The 23635-nt window shown below is 36.3% G+C and overlaps 3 protein-coding genes across 7 annotated transcripts; 1 reads left to right on the top strand and 2 right to left on the bottom strand.

Annotated features, from left to right (window-relative positions):
- Positions 1-1024: 1024 nt before the first annotated feature.
- HDH (histidinol dehydrogenase) lies at positions 1025-10338 on the bottom strand. 3 transcript variants are annotated; one of them, XM_020693864.2, is made up of 17 exons: positions 10012-10338; positions 9868-9909; positions 9642-9747; positions 8485-8606; positions 8296-8348; positions 7476-7548; positions 7237-7338; positions 7054-7155; positions 6883-6954; positions 6750-6812; positions 6625-6666; positions 6387-6446; positions 5806-5916; positions 4801-4971; positions 2843-2933; positions 1966-2249; positions 1025-1360 (listed from the first exon to the last, which is right to left on the bottom strand). In XM_020693864.2, exons 3-16 carry the CDS (start codon positions 9733-9735, stop codon positions 1966-1968), a joined length of 1440 nt encoding a protein of 479 aa, XP_020549523.1. In that variant the 5' UTR covers positions 9736-9747; positions 9868-9909; positions 10012-10338; the 3' UTR covers positions 1025-1360. The 3 variants fall into 3 exon arrangements, with proteins under 3 accessions (XP_020549523.1, XP_011078712.1, XP_088738555.1); XM_011080410.3 differs by lacking the exons at positions 9642-9747; positions 10012-10338 and having other exon boundaries at positions 9868-9957; XM_088882429.1 differs by lacking the exons at positions 9868-9909; positions 10012-10338 and having other exon boundaries at positions 8485-8590.
- A 156-nt stretch (positions 10339-10494) lies between these two features.
- On the bottom strand, positions 10495-17402 carry LOC105162414 (phospholipid-transporting ATPase 1). The gene is made up of 7 exons (XM_088882419.1): positions 14940-17402; positions 14509-14812; positions 13262-13961; positions 13047-13170; positions 12696-12915; positions 11615-12073; positions 10495-11002 (listed from the first exon to the last, which is right to left on the bottom strand). The coding sequence occupies exons 1-7, from the start codon at positions 16468-16470 to the stop codon at positions 10783-10785; spliced, it is 3558 nt and encodes a 1185-aa protein (XP_088738545.1). The 5' UTR covers positions 16471-17402; the 3' UTR covers positions 10495-10782.
- A 2090-nt stretch (positions 17403-19492) lies between these two features.
- Positions 19493-23468, top strand: LOC105162417 (tagatose-6-phosphate ketose/aldose isomerase, putative (Mog1/PsbP/DUF1795-like photosystem II reaction center PsbP family protein)). Of its 3 annotated transcripts, none has more exons than XM_011080411.3 (7): positions 19493-19895; positions 20398-20477; positions 20621-20681; positions 22127-22184; positions 22294-22351; positions 22708-22780; positions 23014-23468. In XM_011080411.3, exons 1-7 carry the CDS (start codon positions 19536-19538, stop codon positions 23104-23106), a joined length of 783 nt encoding a protein of 260 aa, XP_011078713.1. In that variant the 5' UTR covers positions 19493-19535; the 3' UTR covers positions 23107-23468. The 3 variants fall into 3 exon arrangements, with proteins under 3 accessions (XP_011078713.1, XP_088734673.1, XP_088734669.1); XM_088878547.1 differs by having other exon boundaries at positions 22858-23468; XM_088878543.1 differs by having other exon boundaries at positions 22852-23468.
- The last annotated feature ends 167 nt before the right edge of the window (positions 23469-23635 follow it).

Genomic DNA, 23635 nt, shown 5'->3' with positions numbered 1-23635 from the left:
TGACTACAGCCCAATTCGTAATGGGTACAAAATTAATAAGAAAACTAATGTAATTTTGATTATTAAAAAAAAACACAAGTTATAATTCTTATAATAACAGGAAAGCATGGTGCAAATAACCCTTAGTTTAACTTCTTTTTAAACTATGCTTGCAACTTGAGGGATGAACAATGTAGTATATCATGTGTCTATTTTAAAAAAAAAAAATAGGAGAGAATATTGAAATATGCAAAGGAAACTTTGAATTTTCGAAAAGTTGCTTTATAAAATTATTGTAAAGGGTAGTATTAAGAACTAACAGGATGAGGTTTAGCAATTTCCTTTTGGGAATGAAGTTGATGAATCAAGCAAATTGTATGAGAATTTTTCTAATATATCTAAACTCCTAAGACCTAGATGTGTATTGATTGTATGAGAGATTTCCAAAGTGGAATCCAGGAAGAATACGGAACACCCATATAAAAGGAAATCAAATCATTCCAAAAGCAATCTCTTGCCATTTTTAACAAAAACATTCAATGAGAAGAACAAGAAAAAGAGATACAGAAACTTTCCAAATATGCACCATTCAACGGCCTACTGAAAACAAAATCAAAAGATTCTCAAGCCACCTTTGTTCTTCTTCAGTTCATTAACAAACCCAAAAATAAACCCAAAAAATAAAAATGAAAAAATCCGAACTGTATTATAAAATCCATCACAAAATATATGCTTCCGGCCATTACCTCATTCCTTCTCCTTCAACATAATCCTTCTCTCTCTCTTTCTCTGCAAGTTTCTGAACAGAACTTCTTTCCCTAAAGTTCATATCTCTAATATATTCAGAACTTTCTTCTACTGCAAACTAAAACATCAACCAATTCATCCAGCATGAATTGTTCTAAGCCACCTGAGATGCTTGAAAAGTGTGTTTCTATATCGAATTCGCCTCCACTTGAGGAGGGAAAAGAGGATCGATCCATGCACAAGTATGAAGGGGAGAGTGGAAACTATATTCTTCAGTGTGCAGAGTGCAAGGATCGAATGCATGGCAATCAAAAAGTTTACATGTATAAGTAGGTATTACTAGCCTTGCAATTCTTAAATACAACCTATGATTAATTATTATTGTTTTTTCCATTTTTTCCTGATACAACGCAGTTACTAGAACCTGGGTTTGAGCATAAACTCTCATAAATCTTCTAGTTCTGCATAAAATGAACAAGTGTGTTACTGTATTATCTAAACAACAACAATCCCACATAATTAGCCAAGACTGCTTTTTCTGCAGTGATCAAGCTTTTTGTTGCCGTCAGTGCCGGGCCAAAGTGATGGCTTTTGACAGATGTCAACACAATCCAGCTTGAAGATAAGCAGAAGCCTGTTCCACAAGCATTTTGTAATTGTTACGGGCATAAGTGTATGTAAAGGAGTAATGCTGTGTTGAGTTTCTGATGATTATAGGCAACTTTTATTTAGAGTGATAATCTGAAAGGTTTTCCCACACAGTTAGCAACTTCAACTTCAACAGTATCTGCAACTAATTTTCACGGCTTTTATGACAAACTAAGTACAGTATCTATAATCTACCGAGATTGGCAACTTCTCAGTGAAGGTTTGTGCCTATGCATAATAAACCCAACCATACTTCAAGAACCAATTATTGACAACTTCACGTAAGGACGTAGGCATGTTGGGTGAGAAAAATATCAGCCCTTTTATGCCTCTGTTCAAGTTGGCAACAGCAAATCACATGATTTTCTAATACTTTGGACCCTTAAGATTAAGGCAATATTCGTGAAAATTGTCCACAATTTGTTTCATGTTGAATTATAAATAAAGGTCATAAAGCTCAAGTACCCAATCGCAGTCCAGTCTCAAGATCAAAGTTGTACAACAGCAACCCTTAGAAAAGCAACAAATTGGACAATCATTTAAGGGGTTCTTGTTCGACAAAGAGATAGAAGAATCAAGACGGGTCCATACTTATCTCAGATTGGATACTTGTCCAGCTTCAATGTCCTGCAGTCTGAGAGTTACAGCTCTCTTGTGGGCGTCCAGACCCTCAACTTCAGCCATAGTCGCTACGTACGGCCCAAGATTCCTCAATCCTTCTTCAGTCAACGACTGAACTGTGATATACTTCAAGAAGGAATCTAAAGACACTCCACCATACATTCTTGCGTAACCATAAGTTGGAAGAACATGATTGGTGCCACTTGCATAATCTCCTACACTCTCAGGTGTCCACTGACCCAAAAATACAGAGCCTGCATGTAATTTAAGCCAAAATGCTATCATCAAAAGTTTGCATATCAATTAAGTGGCAATAGCATTTACATGTCTAATGATTTCATCAGGATATATAAGCCCGAGAAAATATCATGTTGAAGCACTTGCAACCACTAAATAGAAATGCACAATGTAACAAAAATATCATGGTAAGCAGAAAAATTGGTCAACATCAAACATTGTAAAAGTTATGAAATAATTTGATGTAGTTCCTAATTGTAAAATTTTATTTGCACATGCATGTCCACCTGCCAAAAGTGACTTAAGGATGTGAATAACTACAGCCAGGTTCCACATGTTAATTCATGTGAACTTCATAAAGGTACATTAATTCAATTGGCAAAGGACAAAGAACACTTGTAAGGGAAAATGGATAAACCACTTTGACTATGACTCAGTGAATGCAAGTTGATGTACTGAAGTTTGCCATTAACCTTATAAGATGTGCCTTCACTTAGATAGGGTGACGATTTGCAGCTATACCAGCAAATAAGATGCACAAATATTATGCAAGTCGAAAGGATATCAATGAGCAAGGCCCAGAAGTACAAAGCACATGCATAATCATTACCTGCATTCTCAACGAAAGGTTCCCACTTCTCAGCATCTTTAACATTGATTATTAAATGTTCAGGTGCATACAAGTTGGAAAAACTAATAGCCTGCAAATTCCAAAGATGGGTGTAATTTTGGGAAAATGTAAAGAGAACAAATAATCAAGCAAGAAATCAACACAGCATCGTCCATGCATGTCCTACAAATTCTTGCAGTTGTCAACCACTTTAGCCCTTTAAATACTCATGAGTTGCATTTGATGAATAGGCAGCAAAACAATCACACTCCACCTTCCCACTCTGTTGTAATTCAAATTGCAAAGTGAAAACAACCCCATAGTACTTTAGTTAAAAGATCAAATCTCCCCCACACCAACACTTAATTCTCACCAGTTTTTATAATATTGGCTCTCATATCGGTGACAATGGACTCATACATAAATCATGATCCACCAGTACAAATAAAACTGTGATCTCTATATGAATTTGGCTATCTGAAACACAAAAATGATGATCACTGCAAGTCATATTCTATTTGCAATGTTTTCAAACTACTTCACCTGTACGTATTATATCAATTATTAAAATCTACACCAAAATAAACCTTTTAATACAGCACAAAAGCATAGAAGTTTAACACTATTACTATGTATAGATTACAAATGGACTTCATACCAGCAGTTAAAGTAAATGGTATCCCTTGAAGCTGCATTATTCTTATAAATGATATTGACTAGATTGTAAGGTGTAAATTTCTTTCCTTTATATATTGATTTGGCTACTTGTGAGCAAGAATCAACTATGTGGTTATGCATCTGAATTATGGTACTAGAACGGGCAATTTGGTCAAGCATCCCTGATAGCCACCCTTGTCTGCCACAAGACTACCTGGAAAATTATATTTTCACAGGTGTTGCTTCCACCAATAAACAATTTTAGACAAGAGGCAGCCACTCTAATTTTCAGCACCACATCAGTGCCATCTCATATCCCAGCTTACACAGACAGCTATATTTTCATGTTATTAGATAAGAGATGTAACAAGAAGTTAAGAAGGACAAATTATAAAGACATGTCAACAAAAGGGGGCAAGAATCCACCAATAATAAACGGTTTAAACCAACGGCAATCAGTGGGTTACGGTGCACTATTAATTTAAATGGATTTACATGAGTCATTTAACCTCCCTGCTTACAACCATTTGTTAACCCAAAAAGCACAAAGAGATATTCTAAAATAACCCATTCCTGCTACCCAGGACCCCTCCACCCAACAGTATCCTGGATCTGCCATTAATACTAATATTACCACCTTCATGTGACAGCCACCATAAGCCACATTATTAAAGACATACCCTGATTGATTGCGCCAGCAAACTCTCACCATGTACAGACACCTCCACTCAAACTTATCCCAATCGTGTCAATGCAACAAGTTTCAAAAGAAAGGTGGATAGGTCTCTTAGCCACCTAACATAATGATGTCAACAGTGCGTACATGGTAGAAGAGTTCGCTGTTGGTCATCAGAGGCAAAGGATGGCAATCATGTGGAAAATTAGAGATCTTGACAATTTGATTTAATAAGATATGGGGCTAATTTGTTTAATAGCACCGAAAACTCACAACTGTATCAGGTCTCTGAGGCTCTGAGCCACCTAAGACTATGATGTCACCACCATCTATATATTAATAGGCTCAGTGTCACTCATCAAAGGCAAAGGATGACACATGGGAAATTAGAGATTTTGACAATTTCATTTAGATTTATGAAATAGACAGACTATATCCATGACTCCAAATGTATGTTCTTGGGACAGAGACCAAAAACATTTAACCTTTTAGTCTGTGAAACTGTAAATCATGCCAAACAAATAGCCCCAGGCACAGACAGAAGCCTGCAAAAAAATATCTTCCTTGGAAACATAACATTTTCATATTATTCTGTGCAAATTTGATACTGAACAAATATGCGAACCTCAAGCATATCACGTGCATAAACAGTAAAGCTGTGACTTAGTGCTTTTGAAGCAAAGCTTCCCCGAGGAAGGCTATTGCACTGCTTGCTGATTTCATCCTCAATTGCAGTTATATTCACACCCTCTCCAGCAACCACAAGAACAACTTGGCTATCAGGGCCATGCTCAGCCTGAAATGGAGAACATAATCTTTTGCACTATCAGACAAGAAACAGAACAGCATAACAGAAAGCAAGTTACATAAAGCTTACATAAGTTGGCAGTTGACAACCACACCATAAATTAAAGGGTAAATTACAACCACCTCCCATGAGGTTTAGCATAATTACGAATACCCCCTCGTTATTTGAAAAATTACCAATATTCCCCTAATTTTAATAGTTGTCTAACAATTAACCCAATTTATTAGGTTTTCATCTATTTTTTATGGTGAAGGGACCAAAATGCCCTTGTGGATTAAAAATTATAATTTTATTTATTTTTTTTAAAATTTTTTAATTTTTTATGGATTAAGTGGATAATTTTTTATAATTTTTAAAATTTTTCCATACACCCCGTCTGATATTTTTTAATAAATTATTAAGTTTTTAAAAAAAAATAAAAATACAGTAAGGGCAAAGTTGACAATTTCATACCTCCATCCAAGGATTACATAATTTCATCAAACATTAGGGGGGTAATTGTAATTTTTCAAACAACGAGGGGGTATTTGTAATTATGCCAAACGTGAGGGGAAGTCCTTCTAATTTACCCTAAATTAAAATGACAAAGATTTGGTTTTGCTTTCTCTATAGTCCAACTATTGGTAGAACTGTGTGTCTGTGTAACTTGCCACCTGGGGTTATCTTATGCTTCAATCAACTTCTCCCATATATCTGAAACTCTTTTTTCTAGATAAAGGGAGTTTCTACCCTTATTTCATAAACAATGGAAAATACAACAATTACATATGATAAATAAATAACATATAAAAAGGTAGCAGGGATTCCAAAAGGAGCAGACACCTGTGAAAGCAAATCTGCTGCTATATGAACAGGGTTGGCATGCTTATCAGCTATGACAAGCACTTCTGATGGTCCAGCGGGCATGTCTATTGAAATCATAGCTTCACTGTTCTATTGAGAAAAGGTAACAATTTAGCAACACATAGTAAGGCATAACAAAAACATAGGTTCAATCAATAATAATTGGGTTGATTACATTTTGCCATCCAAACTATGACTGTTTTTACACTTTGGCATTTAAACTTTTTTTTTTGTGTCAACTTACTACTCAACTTTACAAAATTTTACACTTTGCCATTTATATCTGTTTTTTAACCAAGTTTTTTGTCGAAAAACATCATATGTAGTGCACATGTGATGGTTAAGAGTTATGTGATGTGAAATTTTCACATATGGACAGCATTTGATGTTTTTCCGAAAAAAATCCATAAAAAGACGATAATATATGGCAAAGAAAAATTTCGCAAAATTGATATGGTAAGTTGACACAAAAAAAAGTTTCGATGGTGAAGTGTAAAAACGGGCATAGTTCGGATGACAAAATGCAATTTACCCATAATATTTTATACGGTGAAAAATACCTGGAGAATCATTTTTGCGGCAGTGACATACTGATTTCCAGGCCCATATATCTTCTCAACCTGCAGTACCAGCAACACAAAATCGGCAGAGATAGTAAAAAAAGTATGGCATTATACAAATCAAGTTCATAATATAAGAGGTCACAGGAAAACTTATGTTCCTACCTACTAAAACAGAGCCTCGGTTGCTATCAAATGATATGGCTATGGTAAGTTCACAATGATGTAGAGATCATACCTTAGGGCAGGATTCAGTTCCCCATGCCATAGCCGAAATCGCCTGAAAATGATGAGTCAAATTTAGTAACATTTAGAGTACCCTCACAGACAAAATATATAAGGAGAGTATACTGCATTTCTGACCTGAGCACCTCCAGCTTTAAGGATGTGAGTCACACCAGCTTTCTTAGCACAATAAAGGACCTCCTACAATCAGATAGTGGAAGGTGAGCCACATACCAATAATATTGTACTGTGTCATGATGAAAACAGCTACCTTACAAATGCTGCCATCTTCAGCAGGGGGAGTAGCAAGTACAATCGTTTTGCAGCCAGCAATCTGGGCAGGCTGATTTAGGAAAACCCATATCAGTGAATAAGGTGAATTTTTTAGTCACGGTTCCATTATCTAAAAAAACAACAGATGTAGTTGATTAAGTCACCGTACAACTGAAAGCATCAGAGCAGTTGAAGGTAATACAGCAGTGCCACCAGGAACATAAAGACCCACAGATGAAATACTTCGTGCCACTCTTTTACATCTAACACCCTGGAAAATTCAACACGGGGGTCAGTCAAAATGAATCAGGTAAGCTGGATTTGGAAACTACAATTCCATGCCACTGCTTACCTCCATGTTCTCAACAATTTTCTCAACTGGCTTTTGCGCAAAGTGAAAAGCGAAAATGTTATCGTAAGCCACATCAAATGCTTTTTGAACAGCTGGATCGAGCTAATCATGCAATAAAACCTAGTTAGAATTCTATGGTCAGAAGACAGAAAGTAAATCTTTTCACACTTGGCAACAAATACAAGCAACATGATCCAATACAATCACACAAATAAATGACATTTTCTATGAGAATATACCACTGGATCTGGCAGATCATTGACATTCTCAACTATGATGTCTAGCTCAACTTTGTCAAACCGCATAGTATAGCTGTTCCCAGAAACAAAAGCCAAGAATATATCACATTAATCACACCATAGCAATTAAGAAGAGAACCAAACAAGTGCAAGAACACCATACCAATTTCAGGCCAACATGGTTTTATGTGATATTCGTTCAACCATGATGCCAGAGCTCATTTGGGACTTCAAAAACAACCCAAACTTTAAGGCCAAATTTGGTCCTTTGTCCAAGTAAATTCAGGAGATACTTGGCATTAACATTATTTATCACTCCTTTTAGATTGATAAAATCCGGAAGTAACCTAAAATAAGCTCTTGCAAGTTAAGACAACACCCACTTTGATGCAACTGTGTACAAGAATAATACCCAAGTTAACAGGTTGGTTTTTCAAAACCTTTCCTGTTCTTATATTCAGAATTTCATAACTGTATCAGAAATTGATCCAACTCTTGACAACTTGACACATCCTGATTTACTAGACCTAACCAGCCCTTGGCTCCATAAAAAGACAAGCATAATCAAAAAACTGCATTCTTGCTGGACCTTAAGAATATTTCCTTTCTTAACCTAATTCAAATCTTAGACTCCAATTGCTTTTATGTACTTTTCCAGCGGCACAAATCTTTTCTACCACTTTCATAAATTCTGTTAGCTGTTGATTAAACAATAATAATACTTTGATATAGACTTTTATGATGGTATAACACTTATCCACGCTTCTCAGGCACAAAAAAATGATATTGAATCAGAATGAAAGGGTAAAGAAATGCCTACTCCTTAACAGCAGCATCACCTCTACTCCGAATGTCATCAACAATTGGCTGAACCTGAGCACACGTTGTTGCTTATAAAGTCAATGTCCAATAACTCCAAAGTTTGCCATGATATAATAATCAATTCGCTTCACAAGTCCAGAGAACAGAGAAGATATCTCAATAAGTTTCTAGGCAGATCCAGGCTCACCACATTGAAAATAGATGAAAAATCAATTCGAGGACGAGCTTTGAGGCTCTCAACCTCAGTACTAGTAAGATCTGACAGCTTATAGGACTTCATTGAACAATTTGGACTGCAGAGAAATGATCCTATAATAAATAACAAGACATAAGATAAGCAAGAGGAACTAAAACTAAATTCATTAAATACAAGATGGTATTCTTCTTTTAGTAATATCATAATATAAAAACATGAACAGATGTAACAAGAGAAGCATAAGTTCCACCAGAGCCACATATATAACCAATTCTAAGAGTTGATATTATCCTGAAAAAACAAAGCCAGCTGAAAACCCTCAGTTTCTACAGTTAAAACACCAAAATTCACTCATCAAGCGATAGAAATCTAGACATTTGTACATCTTTTATTATCTTATGCCATCTCTCTGAAACCATGCATACACAGTGGAAACATCTTATAATCATAGTGTTGGACATATAAGTGACAACCTTTCTAGTTTTAATTAGGACAAAGTGAAAAGAGAGAGGGAAAAAAAGAAGACTAACGTATATATAAGAGAGTCATTCCATAATCCAAAATCATAGGCTATTTCAAGCGCCCACCCCGGAAGAAAGAAAATAAAAGAAAAATGACATTAAAAAAGGTTCTCAAATTGAAAAAACTGATTGATTGAACTAAGCCAGAATTTGGAAAGAACTTTTGGGGAAAATAAGTGAATGATAATTGCATTGTCTGTATCTATCTTCCCAACCAAGCAACCAGTTACACCCGTATAAAAGTTGAAACCGATGGCAAATCTAGAAGGGTGTCAAGCAAAGGTTAGCCGCATTCATAAAATGGCACCACAGTTTAGTCTTGTTTGATTTGAACTTACTAGCTCTAACATTAGGCACAGCTCACATAAACAAGTTAATGTACTATCACAATCCACTCATAAAAGATAATAACACCTTCCTCCTCACAGTAAAACAACTATCTCAGCCCAAATTCACCACATTCCTACATCCCAGCGGGATATATAAACCACCAAGACGCAGAAAATGCACCCTTCTGCGCTTCTACTAAGACCAAACCATGAAGGATCAAAAACACGGCTCAAACAAAATAAAGAAAAGAAAATGTCAATCATTCTTCCGACCACGAACTTAAAGTCCCAAACTTACTTCGCCGAGAATTTGAGGGTAGTTGTTGATGAGTAATTCTTGTGGCAGCAAATAAATCACTGACCCGATTGAAAGAAAGAAGTCTACAGTCCATTAACCCCAAAACCTTCAATAAAACTGACTGATTAATTCGAGTTTTTCTTTACAAATTAAAATCAAAAATTATACAGTAAGATCAATGATTCTATATTCAAGCGTGAATCATTGGGGCGGATTTTGACCTCACCTTAGGAATGGAGACGAAAGAGAGGCGACTGCAAGTGGGCAGCTACAGGACACGTTAAAATAATTATGAATTTGCCCCACAAAATATATTGTAATAATATTTTTCAGTTATCAACATATATATATATATATAGGCCTTATTTACCGATTTGGATATCAGCCGTTTACTAGTCCTGTGGGCTGCTAACAAAATCTTCTGTTGGCCCGTGAATACATGGGCGGCCCAGTACAGGTCCCCATTCTGACCTACATTCAAATTCCGCCCACCCACTTAGGATTTCTATCATGCTCTTAGTTGGACCGACATCGTCGTCTTCTCCTTTTCTTTGGCACAGGGCATGAGTCTCCTTGTCTGAAGGCCTTTCGGTGTTGCTCAGATGAAACCCTTCGCTCGGTTTTGGTTGTGAAGCACTCCCCCCCAATCTGATCTCTTTGAAGAATCCTTTTTTGTTACTTGGTTCCCAAAAATTGGTGCCTTTTGCCACGATGCTGTCTCATTTTGGTCCCAAAAAGTGTCCGTGTATCCGTGTCCGTGCAATGTATGTTCAGATTGCTATTGGCTGCATATTGGCACCAATGTAGCTCAAAAGCCATTGCTGCTAACTACATACTTTTCAAACTGCGGAAATAATCAAGAAGCAGCTAAAATTGTGTTTTACCATTCACGCTCCCCAATTTATGTAAACCTGTAAGAAGTATATGTGCTTTTCTGTGCTGCAAACATCACTAATGTACAATTACAGCCTCAGTGGAAAGAATGCAATCTAACTACCACCATCCGTTTGGAGGTAATAAACGAGGATGCCCCGACACACAAACGAGGATGCCCCCAGACGTATAGATTTCTTAACCAAACAAATGGACATTTTTTTACAAAAAGATGTAAAGACGTGAAGGGAAAATGGAGCTAACTTAGTCATCTCCGTGGAGGATCAAAAATTTCGTTCATCTCTATTTGGGCACCTTGCGACGCCCTTGAAGTGTTGAATTTCTCTGCTTCTCTTGCAATCTGAATGTCTGTCGGTTTATAGTAATGCACGAAAACTTTTACGAGAAAACGAGGAAGGAGTGCTCCAATCATGATACAGAGCAAACACAACCAGAACAGTGCTGTCTTGGCAATATGAAAGAAGGCCCTGCAGAAGTATTGACTTTGAGATCAGTCTTTGTTTCAGTTTCCAGAAAAAACAAAGCCGTTTAAGGCTTAAGACTTTGTCACGTAAATGAAAATATATGAAGACTCGAAGTCATGTCAAGTAATACTTCAATGAAGGATAAGCTCCGTTACGATATTTTTCTGTGGAGTTCTGAAATATCAATGGAGATGGGGTATGTTTAAATGGATGGGAAATCGGTAGCAAAATGCCTATTGGAACTCTCCACAAAAGCTCAGGGCAATTTTCAGGTAGGCGGTAGCGTGAGATATGAACTTGGTTGACTTCATCGTTCTAACTCCAGTGTGTGCAAAATCATTTGCTCTTTTCTCTATTATTCAATGAGTTTTTCTTTAAAGCAACTACAGTTATCCTCTACAGATGATACCTTTGTGTAAGCCAAACCTAAAGACCAAATGACATGCATAATGCCGATTGCAAACTAGTATATAACCAAAGCCATGTCAGACATGAGGTCTCCGATATTGCTCAAAGGAGAACTTTTACTAACGAAACATGAGTAAGTAAAGAACAACATGCGACTTCTTAAATAATAAAGTAAGAAAGATAATTGATTAGGTAGAGAAGCCGTACCAGTAACCAGGCAGGAAGGGCAGCACGTCAATAATCATGACACAAATAAAAGTAGCAATTATAGATCCCCAGATGGCTGCATGTGTTATCCAATACCACCGGATTACGTCCATAGCTAAATGTATGTTAACCATTATTACAACAGCAAGCGTCCAAAGATCTCCTAAGCTTGAACCGTCAACATCACTTCCCCAGTAAGCAAGGAGAGGTACAAAGAAGGAGGCTATGCTTTGCCACAATGTGTCCAACATTGTTACCCAGAACAGTTTTCTGTTGTAACTTTCTTGCCTTTGTCCAGCTCCATAAAGTTGAGGATGCTCCATCAGAGAAGTTCTACTTAAATCCTTATCAAGAATTCCTACTACAATTGTAGGAAACGATGTGTATATTACTGAAAAAAGTACGCTACTCCAATCGGTGATGGCCGTTGTCAACGTGAAGCTTGTAAAGAGCACGTACCTGTAGAAAGAAGATGATGACACAGAAATGGCAAATTACCACAAGTTTCTCATATTTACAATCCAATCCAAATAGTTTCCATATTGGATTATTGTCTTATCCATGTATTTAATTTCATTAGAGTTGAAAATGTTGTTACTTTGACCATTTTTAATTATCTCTGCACACGTCTCCCTGCAAGTGTTTCCAGAATCATGTCACGTACTTATAATTTTTCTACTCACAGTAAAAACTGAAACAGTAGCATCCTTTGTTAATCTTTGGGACATAACGGTCATCATCGCCACCAAGGGCAGCATGTTTTTAATAATGATTAGAGGGCCATAACCTAAACTCCTGAAAATGGAGAAACTATCCTCAAATTGAAGTCTGACGTTTAAGAAAATACTCTAAAATCACAAAGGGGATAGTCCTCTTAACCAAATACATCTTTCTTGTCAAGGAGTCTAATCTTCACGCTAAGGTTCTTAATCCCGTTTCCAAGCTCAAGTTCAGAAACTGAATTCGAGCACAGGAAAAGCCATGTATCCAGATAACTGATGTCTCAGCCTTCTTTCATCATTATAACAAGATATGAAGGAATAAGAGTTCTTGTTCCATGGACCACCCAAAGCATACTTACCAGAACAAAACAAGAACGAAAACGGCATTCCTGTAGAAGTTGTACAATATCATGTAGCTCATCCGCTGATAATTCCAATGTCCATGAACCAATAACAATGGGACCAAAAATCTAAATTGACCCATTGCAAAATCTGATGCCATGACAGCTTGCCGACCTTCTTGTCCGCTGATACCTATGCCCACATCAGCCATTTGAATCATTGAAACATCATTTGCACCTGAAAGTCATACAGGAAATTAAACTTTATCAGACAAATTAACCTAGTGATAAACTGTTAATCGCTTTTCCTTCTGGGCAAACTTCATTTTTCCTCCTTTCACTATAACAGACAAAAATCGTGATGCTTACCATCTCCAATGGCAAGGGTCATGTCATCAGTTCTATTTTTAATTAAGGCAACTATGCCAGCTTTTTGCAATGGCGCCACCCGACAACACAATACCACATCACATTTGCTTGCTAATTCAAAAAGCTGCAAGAAATCAACAGTGAATTAATAGAAAACGTGTAAAGTTTGTGGAAGAGTTCTCTGTCTGCAGGAGAGAGAGAGACCAGCAGCGTACCTGTTCTTCAAGGTCAGTGTCCAAGATGTAAACAAGGCTTGTTCCATCAATAATTAAGGCAACTTCATTTAATCCAGTTCGAGAACCTCCAGGTGTAGCATTAGAGTCAGCTGTGAGCTTCTTCCACATTAATAAAGCATCTTGTAAACTCTTCCTACACGAGTCCTTGGAGTTGTTGTTTATTACTATTTGGGTCATCTTGCTTGTTAAGAGCTTAGATGAGTAGCCAATTGAAATTGCTGTTTCTTGCTTGTCCCCAGTCAAAACCCAGACCTTGATACCTGCCGTTCTTAAAGACTCAATTGCCTCTGGGACGCCTTGCTGCAATTTGTCTTCTATCCCAGATGCACCCAATATGGTGAGATGATTTTCAATATTGCTTGCAACTTTACGAAGTAAAGCTGCCCTTCCCATCAAAGCAGTACTTGCCAACTCATAAGATGATTGCCACTGTTCAAATTCAGATGGACTCAGCTCCCGCATACCAACGACAAGTGTTCTCAAGCCCTTTGAGGAGTAAGTATGAAGATGAGTTTCAGTTACGTTTAGCATATTCAGGTGCAGTGATCTATTTATGACACTAAACATGGATGTATCAGCCCCTTTTACGAAAACCTTTACTGTCTTATCAGGGCATCCTAATATAACTGACATCCTCTTCCGGTCACTATCAAACTCATGCAAACCCAAGACGTTAAACCTGCACTGTCCATTAATTGGTACTTAAAAAAACATAAAACTTGCTGGAGACATTTGGGAAGCAAAAGAAAGAAAAGGAAACCAAAAACAACAGAAGAGAAAAAATGAAAAAAAGAATAGAACAAGAAAAAGGGCAACTATAGTACTCAATAAATTAGTAGAAGCCCTCTTCTAGAGACTTAAGCGGGAACAATAGGAACAAGAACAAGGGTATAGCTCATTTTACCACTGCAACTATAACTTTCATAGTAGACTATTTAACCAATGAAAGTATGCTACTTGTTGGTGATCCCATCTTTTCCCCTTTTATTCAAACTATTTTTGGATATGTTGCCATATGTTTGACAAAAATATTTATTTAGCTAATTCAAATATTAAATGCAGAATTCCAATCTAAAAGACTCATAGTTTCCAACAGTATGACTAAGTATGTAACCATATGCCACAGATGGTGTGGCTCAAAACCAACCGGTGCTCCTTATAGGATGAACCAGGAAGTAGAGCAAACTAACATGGTCACAACAGGTGAAGAAAGCAATTGAAGTTACCTTTGTCTTTCCCCATGGATGTCAAGAACTATGTGACCTGAAGTTCTTTCAATAAGCATAAAACCATATGCTGCAGCAGCATAGACTAATGCCTGTTCATCTGGAGATTCCCCCTGATAATCTATCAAGTTCACAGCAGGATCTGGTGTCTCCACAGTTATAGGCACAATGGTGTTGCAAGCAGCCAATGCTATGAAAAAATCACAAACATGTTTGCCTTCACCCGTGTGTTTTCTTTTCGATAAATCAAGAAGCTCGGGGTCAACCTTAACCTTCATCCTTGGTCTCAAAACCTGCCCACCACCTGACACCAAACAAGACATATAAAGTATATGCTCAGAATGTAGAATTAGAACATGCTAATATGACAAGAATCTCGTCAAGGAACATCATAAATGAGAGATAGGGTAGAGGGATTGCAGACAGAGTACCTTGAGCTGAGTTTCCAATTTGTCCATCTTCAGTACTGTCCTGTGCATTGCTGTAGTCTATGCCTCCAATGCTTGCGCATTTAAATTCCATCTTGTTCTCAGTAAGGGTACCAGTTTTATCAGAGAAAACATATTTTATCTGTCCCAGATCTTCATTTATATTCAAGGCCCTACACTGAAATCTTGAGTTTGAGGCTCTATCATACATCCTGTTATCTTGGATCATAAAAAAAGCCTGGCCGACACGAACAAGCTCCATAGATATGTATAATGATATGGGAATCATAATCTGGAAAACAATAACCGACATAAGAAACACAAAGAATATTTCCAGGCCCCACCCGTAATAATTATAATCTTTAACTTCATTCTCTGAGTAGTCCTTTTTCCTATAAAATTGCATCAAATCCAGTTCATCTTTGTGGCGTCTCAACCAAACACCATGACAAGCGGATACTATTGTACACAGTGCAACAAGGAATATTGAGAGGAAAATGATCTCCCGGTTCATACGTGTCTCGAGATGGCTTCTCTTGGATGGAGCTCCAGAGTTGTTGAGCATTGCTTTGGTCTCCCTGCCCGCATAAACCGCAACTCCGACTGCCCACTCAGTGTTCTTCAGCTCACAACCACGAAGAATTATATTAGAAGGTCCAAGAGAAATACGCTTTTTATCAATATCCATATTTGCCTGGAAACCATAAATGTTCCTATTCGGTTTCTCACACTTGATTAAACCACTAATCTTCTCATTCTCTGGATTTTTGGTCTGTGTCTCTTGCTTGGCATATCGAGTTTTCAAATTCGATTCACCGTCCAAATTGGTAGTCTGCACATAAGCAACTCCAGTGGTGTCACTTGTAGAGAGCAGCACCATGTCACAAGGAAGAGTTTCATTTGCAGAAACTTTAATGATCTGACCAACACGTATATCCTTCCATCTTATCTGTTGAAACTGCTCATTTACCAAAACCCACGCCAACCGGCTGTTCTCAATCTTGTCAGACCGGTGCCGCCTATAGTCCTCATATCCATCCTTAATGGCCGTGACTAACAGCACAAAGGCCAATGGCATAATGGAAGCTCCCCGACCAAATACAGCCAGCTGGGGCAGCTGATTGAGGATAGCAATAACAAGAAAGTATACATAGGCAACCCTGTGGAACTGTTCAAATAAATTACGGGGCAAGAATGTCAAGATGGAATATTTCCCAGTCCTGATCGAGTTACCAGCAAATTCAAACTTCTCGTCTGTTCTATCAGGGTCATTTATATAGATTAACCTTGCATCATCATCATTTATCTCTTTATAAGAGGCGCTGAAACCTTCAGAATCAGCACCCCTCGACCCATGCCTCACAGGTTTTGATTCCAGCTCACTAAAGCTCACCTCCCTAATAGAGCGCCCACCAGAGGTCTTTGACCAAATCGACTGAACCGGAGAAATACTTCGCTGGGACGATGAATTCCGTATAAAGTCAGGAACTTGACTTGCACTTTCACTAATTTCAAACTGGGAATTTGAATCCATCCTAGAAGAAGGTTCAAGGCCAGCGCAAATTGGTTTCAAACTATCAACGAGACTAGGAGAAGCTCTTCCTTAACAAGGTGCAAGCACAATGGCCGTGGTGAGGCCATGATCTCAAGATCAGGGACCCCTTCAGCAGCTCACAATCAAAAGCCACAACGTTCATATACAAACACCACAACCCTGCTCCCCAACCAAATATCACCAGACCACAACAAAACCACCAAAACTCGGAAATTCAGGCACAACCCAGATGCCGATCTCACCCAAAACCACCAAAAATCACAAACTCAAGAACAACCCAGATTAGAATTTCAAATAAAAATCACACGCCAAAACGAAATTACACCACTGTCAACTCACACTAAGCAGGAACCAACTTAAAACACAAGCACAAAAGGCTAGAATGGAGTACCAATTCTATCTCATTCTTGTATTCTCTATGACTAAAATTTTAGGAGTAAAGAAAAATCCCTGATGATTACAACAAAAGAAGGATCACACAGAAGAATACAGTTACGTAAAGCTAAGGTAAGTATAGCACTGATTCAAGCTGGTACACAAGCGCTTGCTTCTATGAAATTGCACAACAAACAAAGCGATCGCACAGAAACGATGAAGAGAAGCAGATTTTCTTTCTTGCTGGCGTGTAACTTGGTCTGATGCGATATGAAAACGAAGATGCATCAGCATTCTCGTAAAAATATTTGAGAAAAGACAGAGAAAATTCAAAGGTCAAAGGCATAATTCTTGAATCAAGAAATAAACAAGAGGAGACGAAGATTGCAAGAAACTGGGAAATCAATGAGACGAGTAGTAATGGGTGGCGACAACCCATCAAAAAATAAAGTATTTTTTCGGATCAGAATATCAATTCTTGATTCAGTTAAATTATTTTTTATTTATTATTAAAAATGAATTATTACAAAACATTGAATGAAATGTAAGAAAAGTTGTCGTGAGTGGTAGTTGCAGTAGTAGTTTGAATTTTTCTTGGTTTAGGTGTAGTTTCTAGAAGCACAAGACAAGACAGGGCTGCAATATTCAACTATGAATGCGTTTATAGTTTGGACATGGCCACAGCATCTTATGCAACTTGTTCTCCATCATTATTGTTGTCATTAACATTAAAACACTATTTCTTACTATAATTAATACTGATAATGATTAAGACCCTTTTGTCTTTTTTTTTAAATAATTACACCTTCTTTTCCTAAAATTTTATATAATTACAAGTAAACTCTATGTAGTTTGAAAATTTACATTTAATATCTCTGAATTTTACTATTATTTAACAAATAAGTCCACTCGTTAGCCAAAACTCACCAAATTTGATGATATTAAAGAAAAAATAGATTAATGTTTATTTGTACCTTTGATGGACTTATTATTAATTTCTTGCAGGTCAGATAAATATTTTTATTGCCAAATCCCTTTATACATCTTTTCACATTAATGCATGTTAGAGGATATATTTTCATCATTATAATGATAGTTCAGTCACAAAAATATTTTTTTAACCTATAATAATTCAATAACAAGTCAATCAATATTTTTTATTAATATAGCAATAAAATTAGTGAATTTTGACTGACGGGTAACCTATTTGTTAAACAAAAGAAAACATCAGAAACGTTAGATGTAATTTTTCAAATCAAAAAGATTCTACGTGTAATTATCAAACATCGGGGGAGAGATGTATAATTATCTCTTTTTTCCCCTATTTTATTTCAGTTAAGAGTGTCCGTTGGGCTATAATTAGATTGGTCCAAAATCTTAATACCATTCTTTTTTTCAATTAATTGCCAATTTTATCCTTACTAGTTATTGTGGATACTGTGTAATTTATGTTTAAAATATCTCATAATCTTCTTTAATATATAATATCAATATAATAAATTATCACAATGTATAATAGTAAAATAAACCAAATAAAACCGTCCGACCCCGGATTCGGATCTAGGAAGTTTTGACAACTTACCCTGTTTTTATCCACTTGGTGATAACTTATGTTTGATGCACGTGTCTTTCAAATGAAATGAAAAAAAAAAAATCAAATTTCATTAATTCTTTTGCTGAAAAAGTGTTAAGCACGGAAATTCTAACCAAAATCGTGATTGATTAGACTTAACCAATACATAGCAAGTGTATTATACTTACTCTATAAAATTGATTTAATTTGAATAAATCTGATTTAGATTAAAAAAATTCATAATTTCAAGCAAAATAAAAAATTTAGGGAGGTTGGTGTAATAAAGTAAAGATGATGAATTGAAGTTACTTTAAACACAAACCTAAAGGACTAACTATCACATTTCTCCTTCTTCTTCTTCTTTTTTTTATTTACTAGCTAATGTGTACACTATTTCTGCATACATATAATAAATATTTTTTTTATTCTAAGAGTAAATTATATAAATTAATACATTTCATTTAAAAAAAACAAACAAATAAAGAAAAGAAAACTAAATTATCAGTTAATGTAAAATTTGAAAAGTGAATAAGTTAGTTACTTTATCAGTTGAAGGGCATTTTCGACTTTACAAAAAATTAGTGCGGTGGTATTATTAACCACTGTATATATTAGTATAGATAATTACAGACATTGACAAATAGGGATAATTATAAGCCATTCTCTTAATATTTGATCAAATTACATGTAAATTACATGTAATTTGAAAAATTATATTTAATACCCTTAAAGTTTGCTTCTATCTAACAAATAGGTCTTTTTGTTAGTCAAAATTCACAAAATTTGTTGATATTTACAAAAAAATAATATTTACCCAGGACTGACTTATTGTATGTCAGATAAACCTTTTCTTGCTAAATTAATCTTATAACGATGAAAATATAGCTCCGTACATTCATTAATATGTAAAGATGCAAAAAGATGATTTAATAATAAAAAATTTATTTGACATGTAATAAATTAATTAGGATAAATATGAAGTTTTCATCCGTTATTCCTAAGAAATAAATAAGTTGGCTTAAGTATATCTTTTAAAAGTGTTTTTAACACACGAAATAGCAGCCATGAATTACTTGCAGCAGCAGGTCTCTCTCTCATGGCCATCTCCAAAATCCTACTCTCTCTCTCTTCCACCCCACCCCCAACAATCCCAAAATCTCACGCACCGCCCACCTGCCCCCTCTTCCTTGAACCCATCTCATTTGATACTACTAGGATTCTTGTCTCCAGGAGAACTTTGATCCACACAGCTTTTACAACTTGTTCACTCGTAACCTTATCTTCTGCTGTTGCGCTAGCTGAAGAAATATCCCCACCCCCACCACCATCATCGTCATCGAGTTCGTCAAAGTCTTTTCTCTCGGGCATTGCCAATACCAAGTCTTGGTTCCAGTTCTATGGCGATGGCTTTGCGATTCGTGTGCCGCCCAACTTTGAGGACATCATGGAACCTGAGGTCTGTGCTGTAATTCCATTGCTTCTTCTTGTTGCTTCCACATTTTTATAGCTTTCTTCAAGCATATCATTGAAAGTGAAATTTTTTTATGCTTTGATTGTTTCTGATTCTGTGTCCATACTTTGCACGATTTTAAGGACTTCCAATATTAAATAAGCCAATATTTGTTCTAAATTCAACTAGTGATCTGCATATGGTCTAAATTCAACTAGTGCCTGACTTCAAGAGTTTCATCTTGTGCATATATTCCTCTGTATCAATTTTTTTCTTGGGATTCAAGAATTGATTTTTTTTCTTTTGTAATTCTCGAGGTCTTTGACCTTCTCTTCTCATGTTTCTCATAGATATTATCCATCTCTCGTTATAAATGGGTCTGTTGGTCCTTGGTCGTAATTAAAGTAGCAAATTCAATCCTATTGGAGCATATCTGAAATAATATGTCTGGAATCACGTCTCACCTTTAGTTCTTTGAATTAAAAGACAATTTTGTTGAACTTTGTAGGACTACAATGCTGGATTATCTCTCTATGGAGATAAAGCTAAACCAAAGACTTATGCTGCACGCTTCGCATCTCCTGATGGGTAAAAACTACTATCCTCTCACAATATTAATTTGTTGTTGTTCAACACGCTGTACCATGAACGAAGATGATACTTGAACTTTATTTGCATTTCTTGATTCCTGAGCCTTGACAGTGTGTCTACATGGTTTCAATGTCATACAGATCTGAAGTTCTAAGTGTTGTCGTTCGGCCGTCTAACCAACTTAAGATCACATTCTTAGAGGTCTGTGAATGTAGTTCTTCTTCTTTGACCTATCAGAAACTTAAGACACAAACTAATTCTATTTGCTTCTATGTTTAAAACTTTTAGTTAGTGTGCTTCTTTGTTTCAGACTATTGCCAACAAAATAATGTTTCTTAAAAGGTGTTCTGATTGTTCCTAATTTGAACTAATAGCTTATCTCATTATACTTCCATTCATGAAAAACTTCAGAAAATGGGTGCCAAGTGCATTTTTTATTCTCATTCACGTTGGATTTTGTATAGAAGACGAAGGTGAGGCTGAAATTATTGTTCATTAATTCGAAGATTATTGCTGCAGGAATGTCTTTTTATAAATCCATGGATGGGATGCCAACCTTATTAGTCCACGCAGTTGGTGCTTGTCAAACCCTTTTTTGGTAGAATAAAAGATTTGTAATATATTTTCTCTTTCTGGCTGTACACCTTTGTAAGCTGATTAGAGTATGATAACTGCAAAGTTCTAATGCAACATTGCTAGCGATGTTATTACTTCTCTCTTTTGAGTTTTATGAGATGGTGGTCAAATTACATATGCTTAACCCATGTGATTTACAATTGAATGAACACTTCATCTAAAAATTGTTAGAATAAAGGAATTCTTTTTATTTATCAACCAGATGTACATTTATGAGGCCCAGCATGTGAAATTTTTAAAGGTTGGGAGAGTCAAAACTCCAACCTCATGACCATTGGCTGCTCCAAAATCATATTGCTTGACTTTCTGACAAAACCTTCAGCTATTAGAAAGAGAATGTTTATCTGATATCTTCAGTTTATGTGATCGAGCATTCTCAGGTCGTCTTCCATATTTCAGATTCTTAATTTAGTTTCTGTGTTTTCACTGGTTGATGTGATGATTCTTTAAGGTTCTTCACCACAAAAATAAATACCCTATATGACGAATTGTTAGCATGAATGCCTATAAGCCTCAATTACACCGAGCCTCTCCTTAACAGTCGAGCACTTCATACCTGTTATTCACAAATCAGTCGAAGACTATGCTCACTGGGATTCCCCTTCCTACTAAGCTGAATAACTGAAAGTAAGATTCCTGAAAAGTCTGCCACTAATGTTTCTTTCTAGATCTGAAAAGTATTCCTTTTACCTTCCATGAAGGTTTTATGAGAGAACTTCCCTCATTAGATAGATCTAATGTTGTATGACCGTGAATTCATGGTTATATATAATGGATATAGGCTTCCATCAGTGAACATCTACTTGGTTCGTGGTTTTGGTTCATGAGATCATCTTGCCTATTGCGAAGCAGCTAGAATAGCATGTCCTTTTTACCAAAAGAATTTTACTGTATTCATTACATTACTGCCTTGAAAAGAAAAAAATATATGGACCTGAATCATAACTATATTGAAAGTGTTTTTGTTTCATTTTCATGTTATGAGAGTGCTTATTCTATTTTTTGGGCAGGCCAAAGACATTGCTGATTTTGGTTCACTGAAGCAGGCTGCTCGAATATTTGTTCCAGGTATTTTGCCATGAATGCTGTTTTGCCTTAAGAAAAACCTTAGCATTGTTTTGTTCATATAACTTGCGCTCACACTGCTCTAATTTGATTATTCAAATTATATATGCAGGTGGCGCGACTTTGTATTCTGCCCGCACATTCAAAATTAAGGAAGAGGAAGGTTACAGGTATCTTTATGTGAAATTAGCTGCAGTTTATCCGCTATATCATTACCATTTCCACTGTACCAGCCATCAAACCAAACTATAATGCAAATTTTGGATAGTAATCTTGGCCCAAAGGCAACACAGTTTTATCCAGCTATATGAAATAGTAGCAGGACCAACTGCGTTTCCAGAATATCAAGAGTAAGCCACTCGGAGTAATAAATAGGCGAATCCTTTCTTTTCCCATTTACAGAACTTATTTGTGAATCTCAAGGTTTGTCAGGGCTAGAATGTCAATAGCAAGTATTAGCATTTGCAACTCCCAAGAATGTAAATATAATTTCTAACGTAATCTTTTATGCATGTACTTATTTCAGGAATTATTACTTTTACGAGTTTGGTAGAGATGAACAACATGTTGCACTAGTAGCTGCTGTTAATAGTGGAAAGGTGCGCCTGTATCCTGTTGCACCTTTTCAGTTTCTACTGTGTTTCTGATCTGCATGACCTCGATTGCACAGGAACAGAATGAATTCGTTCTGCGGTTCAATTTTGTCAAAAGCAAACTCATCAACATCCCTGGAAAATCTTTATCCCTTGTTGCACAAAACTCATTCAGAACTTATTTTATGCCATTCGTTATGAGAATGCATTCAAAACTTTTCTTTCCATTTTATGTTTAGGCAATTATTGCTGGAGCTACGGCACCCCAGAATAAATGGGATGATGATGGTGTGCGGCTCCGCTCTGCTGCTGTCTCATTGACACTTCTGTAATGCATATGTCTGTAAATTCGCTAAACTGATGTTGCAAAGTATTGATCCACCATCTTGGAGCTGAGTTGGGAGCAAATCCTGCATTACAGGTGCTCGATTCATTTGAGGGTTATCTTTGCCTCTGATTCCAGGACTAATAGTTACAAAGAATCTTGGTGCAAGATTGATGAGAAAGAGCAGATCAGCTCATAAGTATAGCCTGCTGCTATAGGTTAAACATGTATGGTACCTGATGTTGAAGATCCTTAATTATGAAAGTACATCTACTACCGATCCATTGTTCTCAATCCTGTATACAACATTACCCATCCACATAAGCTCCATTCTACATTTATTAAGTAACCGAAGGTGAAATTATGATATTATCTTGAAGCAAACTACAACAGGTAATAGTTTCAGGGGTTAATCTCTTCTCTAAACTTGAGTAGTCTAGGAATCTTGGCAAAATGTTCTTCATAAACCTGGATAAGCTTTTTCTTTTTCTTTTTTTTTTTGTGTCAAGTCAAAGGGATAATTTTATCAAACAATG

The sequence above is a fragment of the Sesamum indicum genome, linkage group LG1 (assembly GCF_026168435.1).
Source record: "Sesamum indicum cultivar Baizhima isolate 11 linkage group LG1, ASM2616843v1, whole genome shotgun sequence".
NCBI lineage: Eukaryota > Viridiplantae > Streptophyta > Magnoliopsida > Lamiales > Pedaliaceae > Sesamum > Sesamum indicum.
This window is presented reverse-complemented; position numbering and strand designations above follow the sequence as displayed.

Bases quoted from the DNA above. Each gene is read 5' to 3' on its own strand.
- LOC105162417 (XM_088878543.1), top strand. From the start codon at position 19,536: ATGGCCATCTCCAAAATCCTACTCTCTCTCTCTTCCACCCCACCCCCA. The intron at 20,682-22,126 runs GTCTGTGAATGT...TTTTTTGGGCAG, and splicing joins TTAAGATCACATTCTTAGAG to GCCAAAGACATTGCTGATTT. The intron at 22,352-22,707 runs GTATCTTTATGT...TACTTATTTCAG, and splicing joins AAGGAAGAGGAAGGTTACAG to GAATTATTACTTTTACGAGT.
- HDH (XM_020693864.2), bottom strand. From the start codon at position 9,735: ATGGACTGTAGACTTCTTTCTTTCAATCGGGTCAGTGATTTATTTGCT. The intron at 8,349-8,484 runs GTGAGCCTGGAT...ACGTGTGCTCAG, and splicing joins TTTCATCTATTTTCAATGTG to GTTCAGCCAATTGTTGATGA. The intron at 6,813-6,882 runs GTAGCTGTTTTC...ATCTGATTGTAG, and splicing joins AAGATGGCAGCATTTGTAAG to GAGGTCCTTTATTGTGCTAA.
- LOC105162414 (XM_088882419.1), bottom strand. From the start codon at position 16,470: ATGGATTCAAATTCCCAGTTTGAAATTAGTGAAAGTGCAAGTCAAGTT. The intron at 14,813-14,939 runs GTACTCTGTCTG...GTTTGGTGTCAG, and splicing joins AATTGGAAACTCAGCTCAAG to GTGGTGGGCAGGTTTTGAGA. The intron at 13,171-13,261 runs GTACGCTGCTGG...GATTTCTTGCAG, and splicing joins ACACTGACCTTGAAGAACAG to CTTTTTGAATTAGCAAGCAA.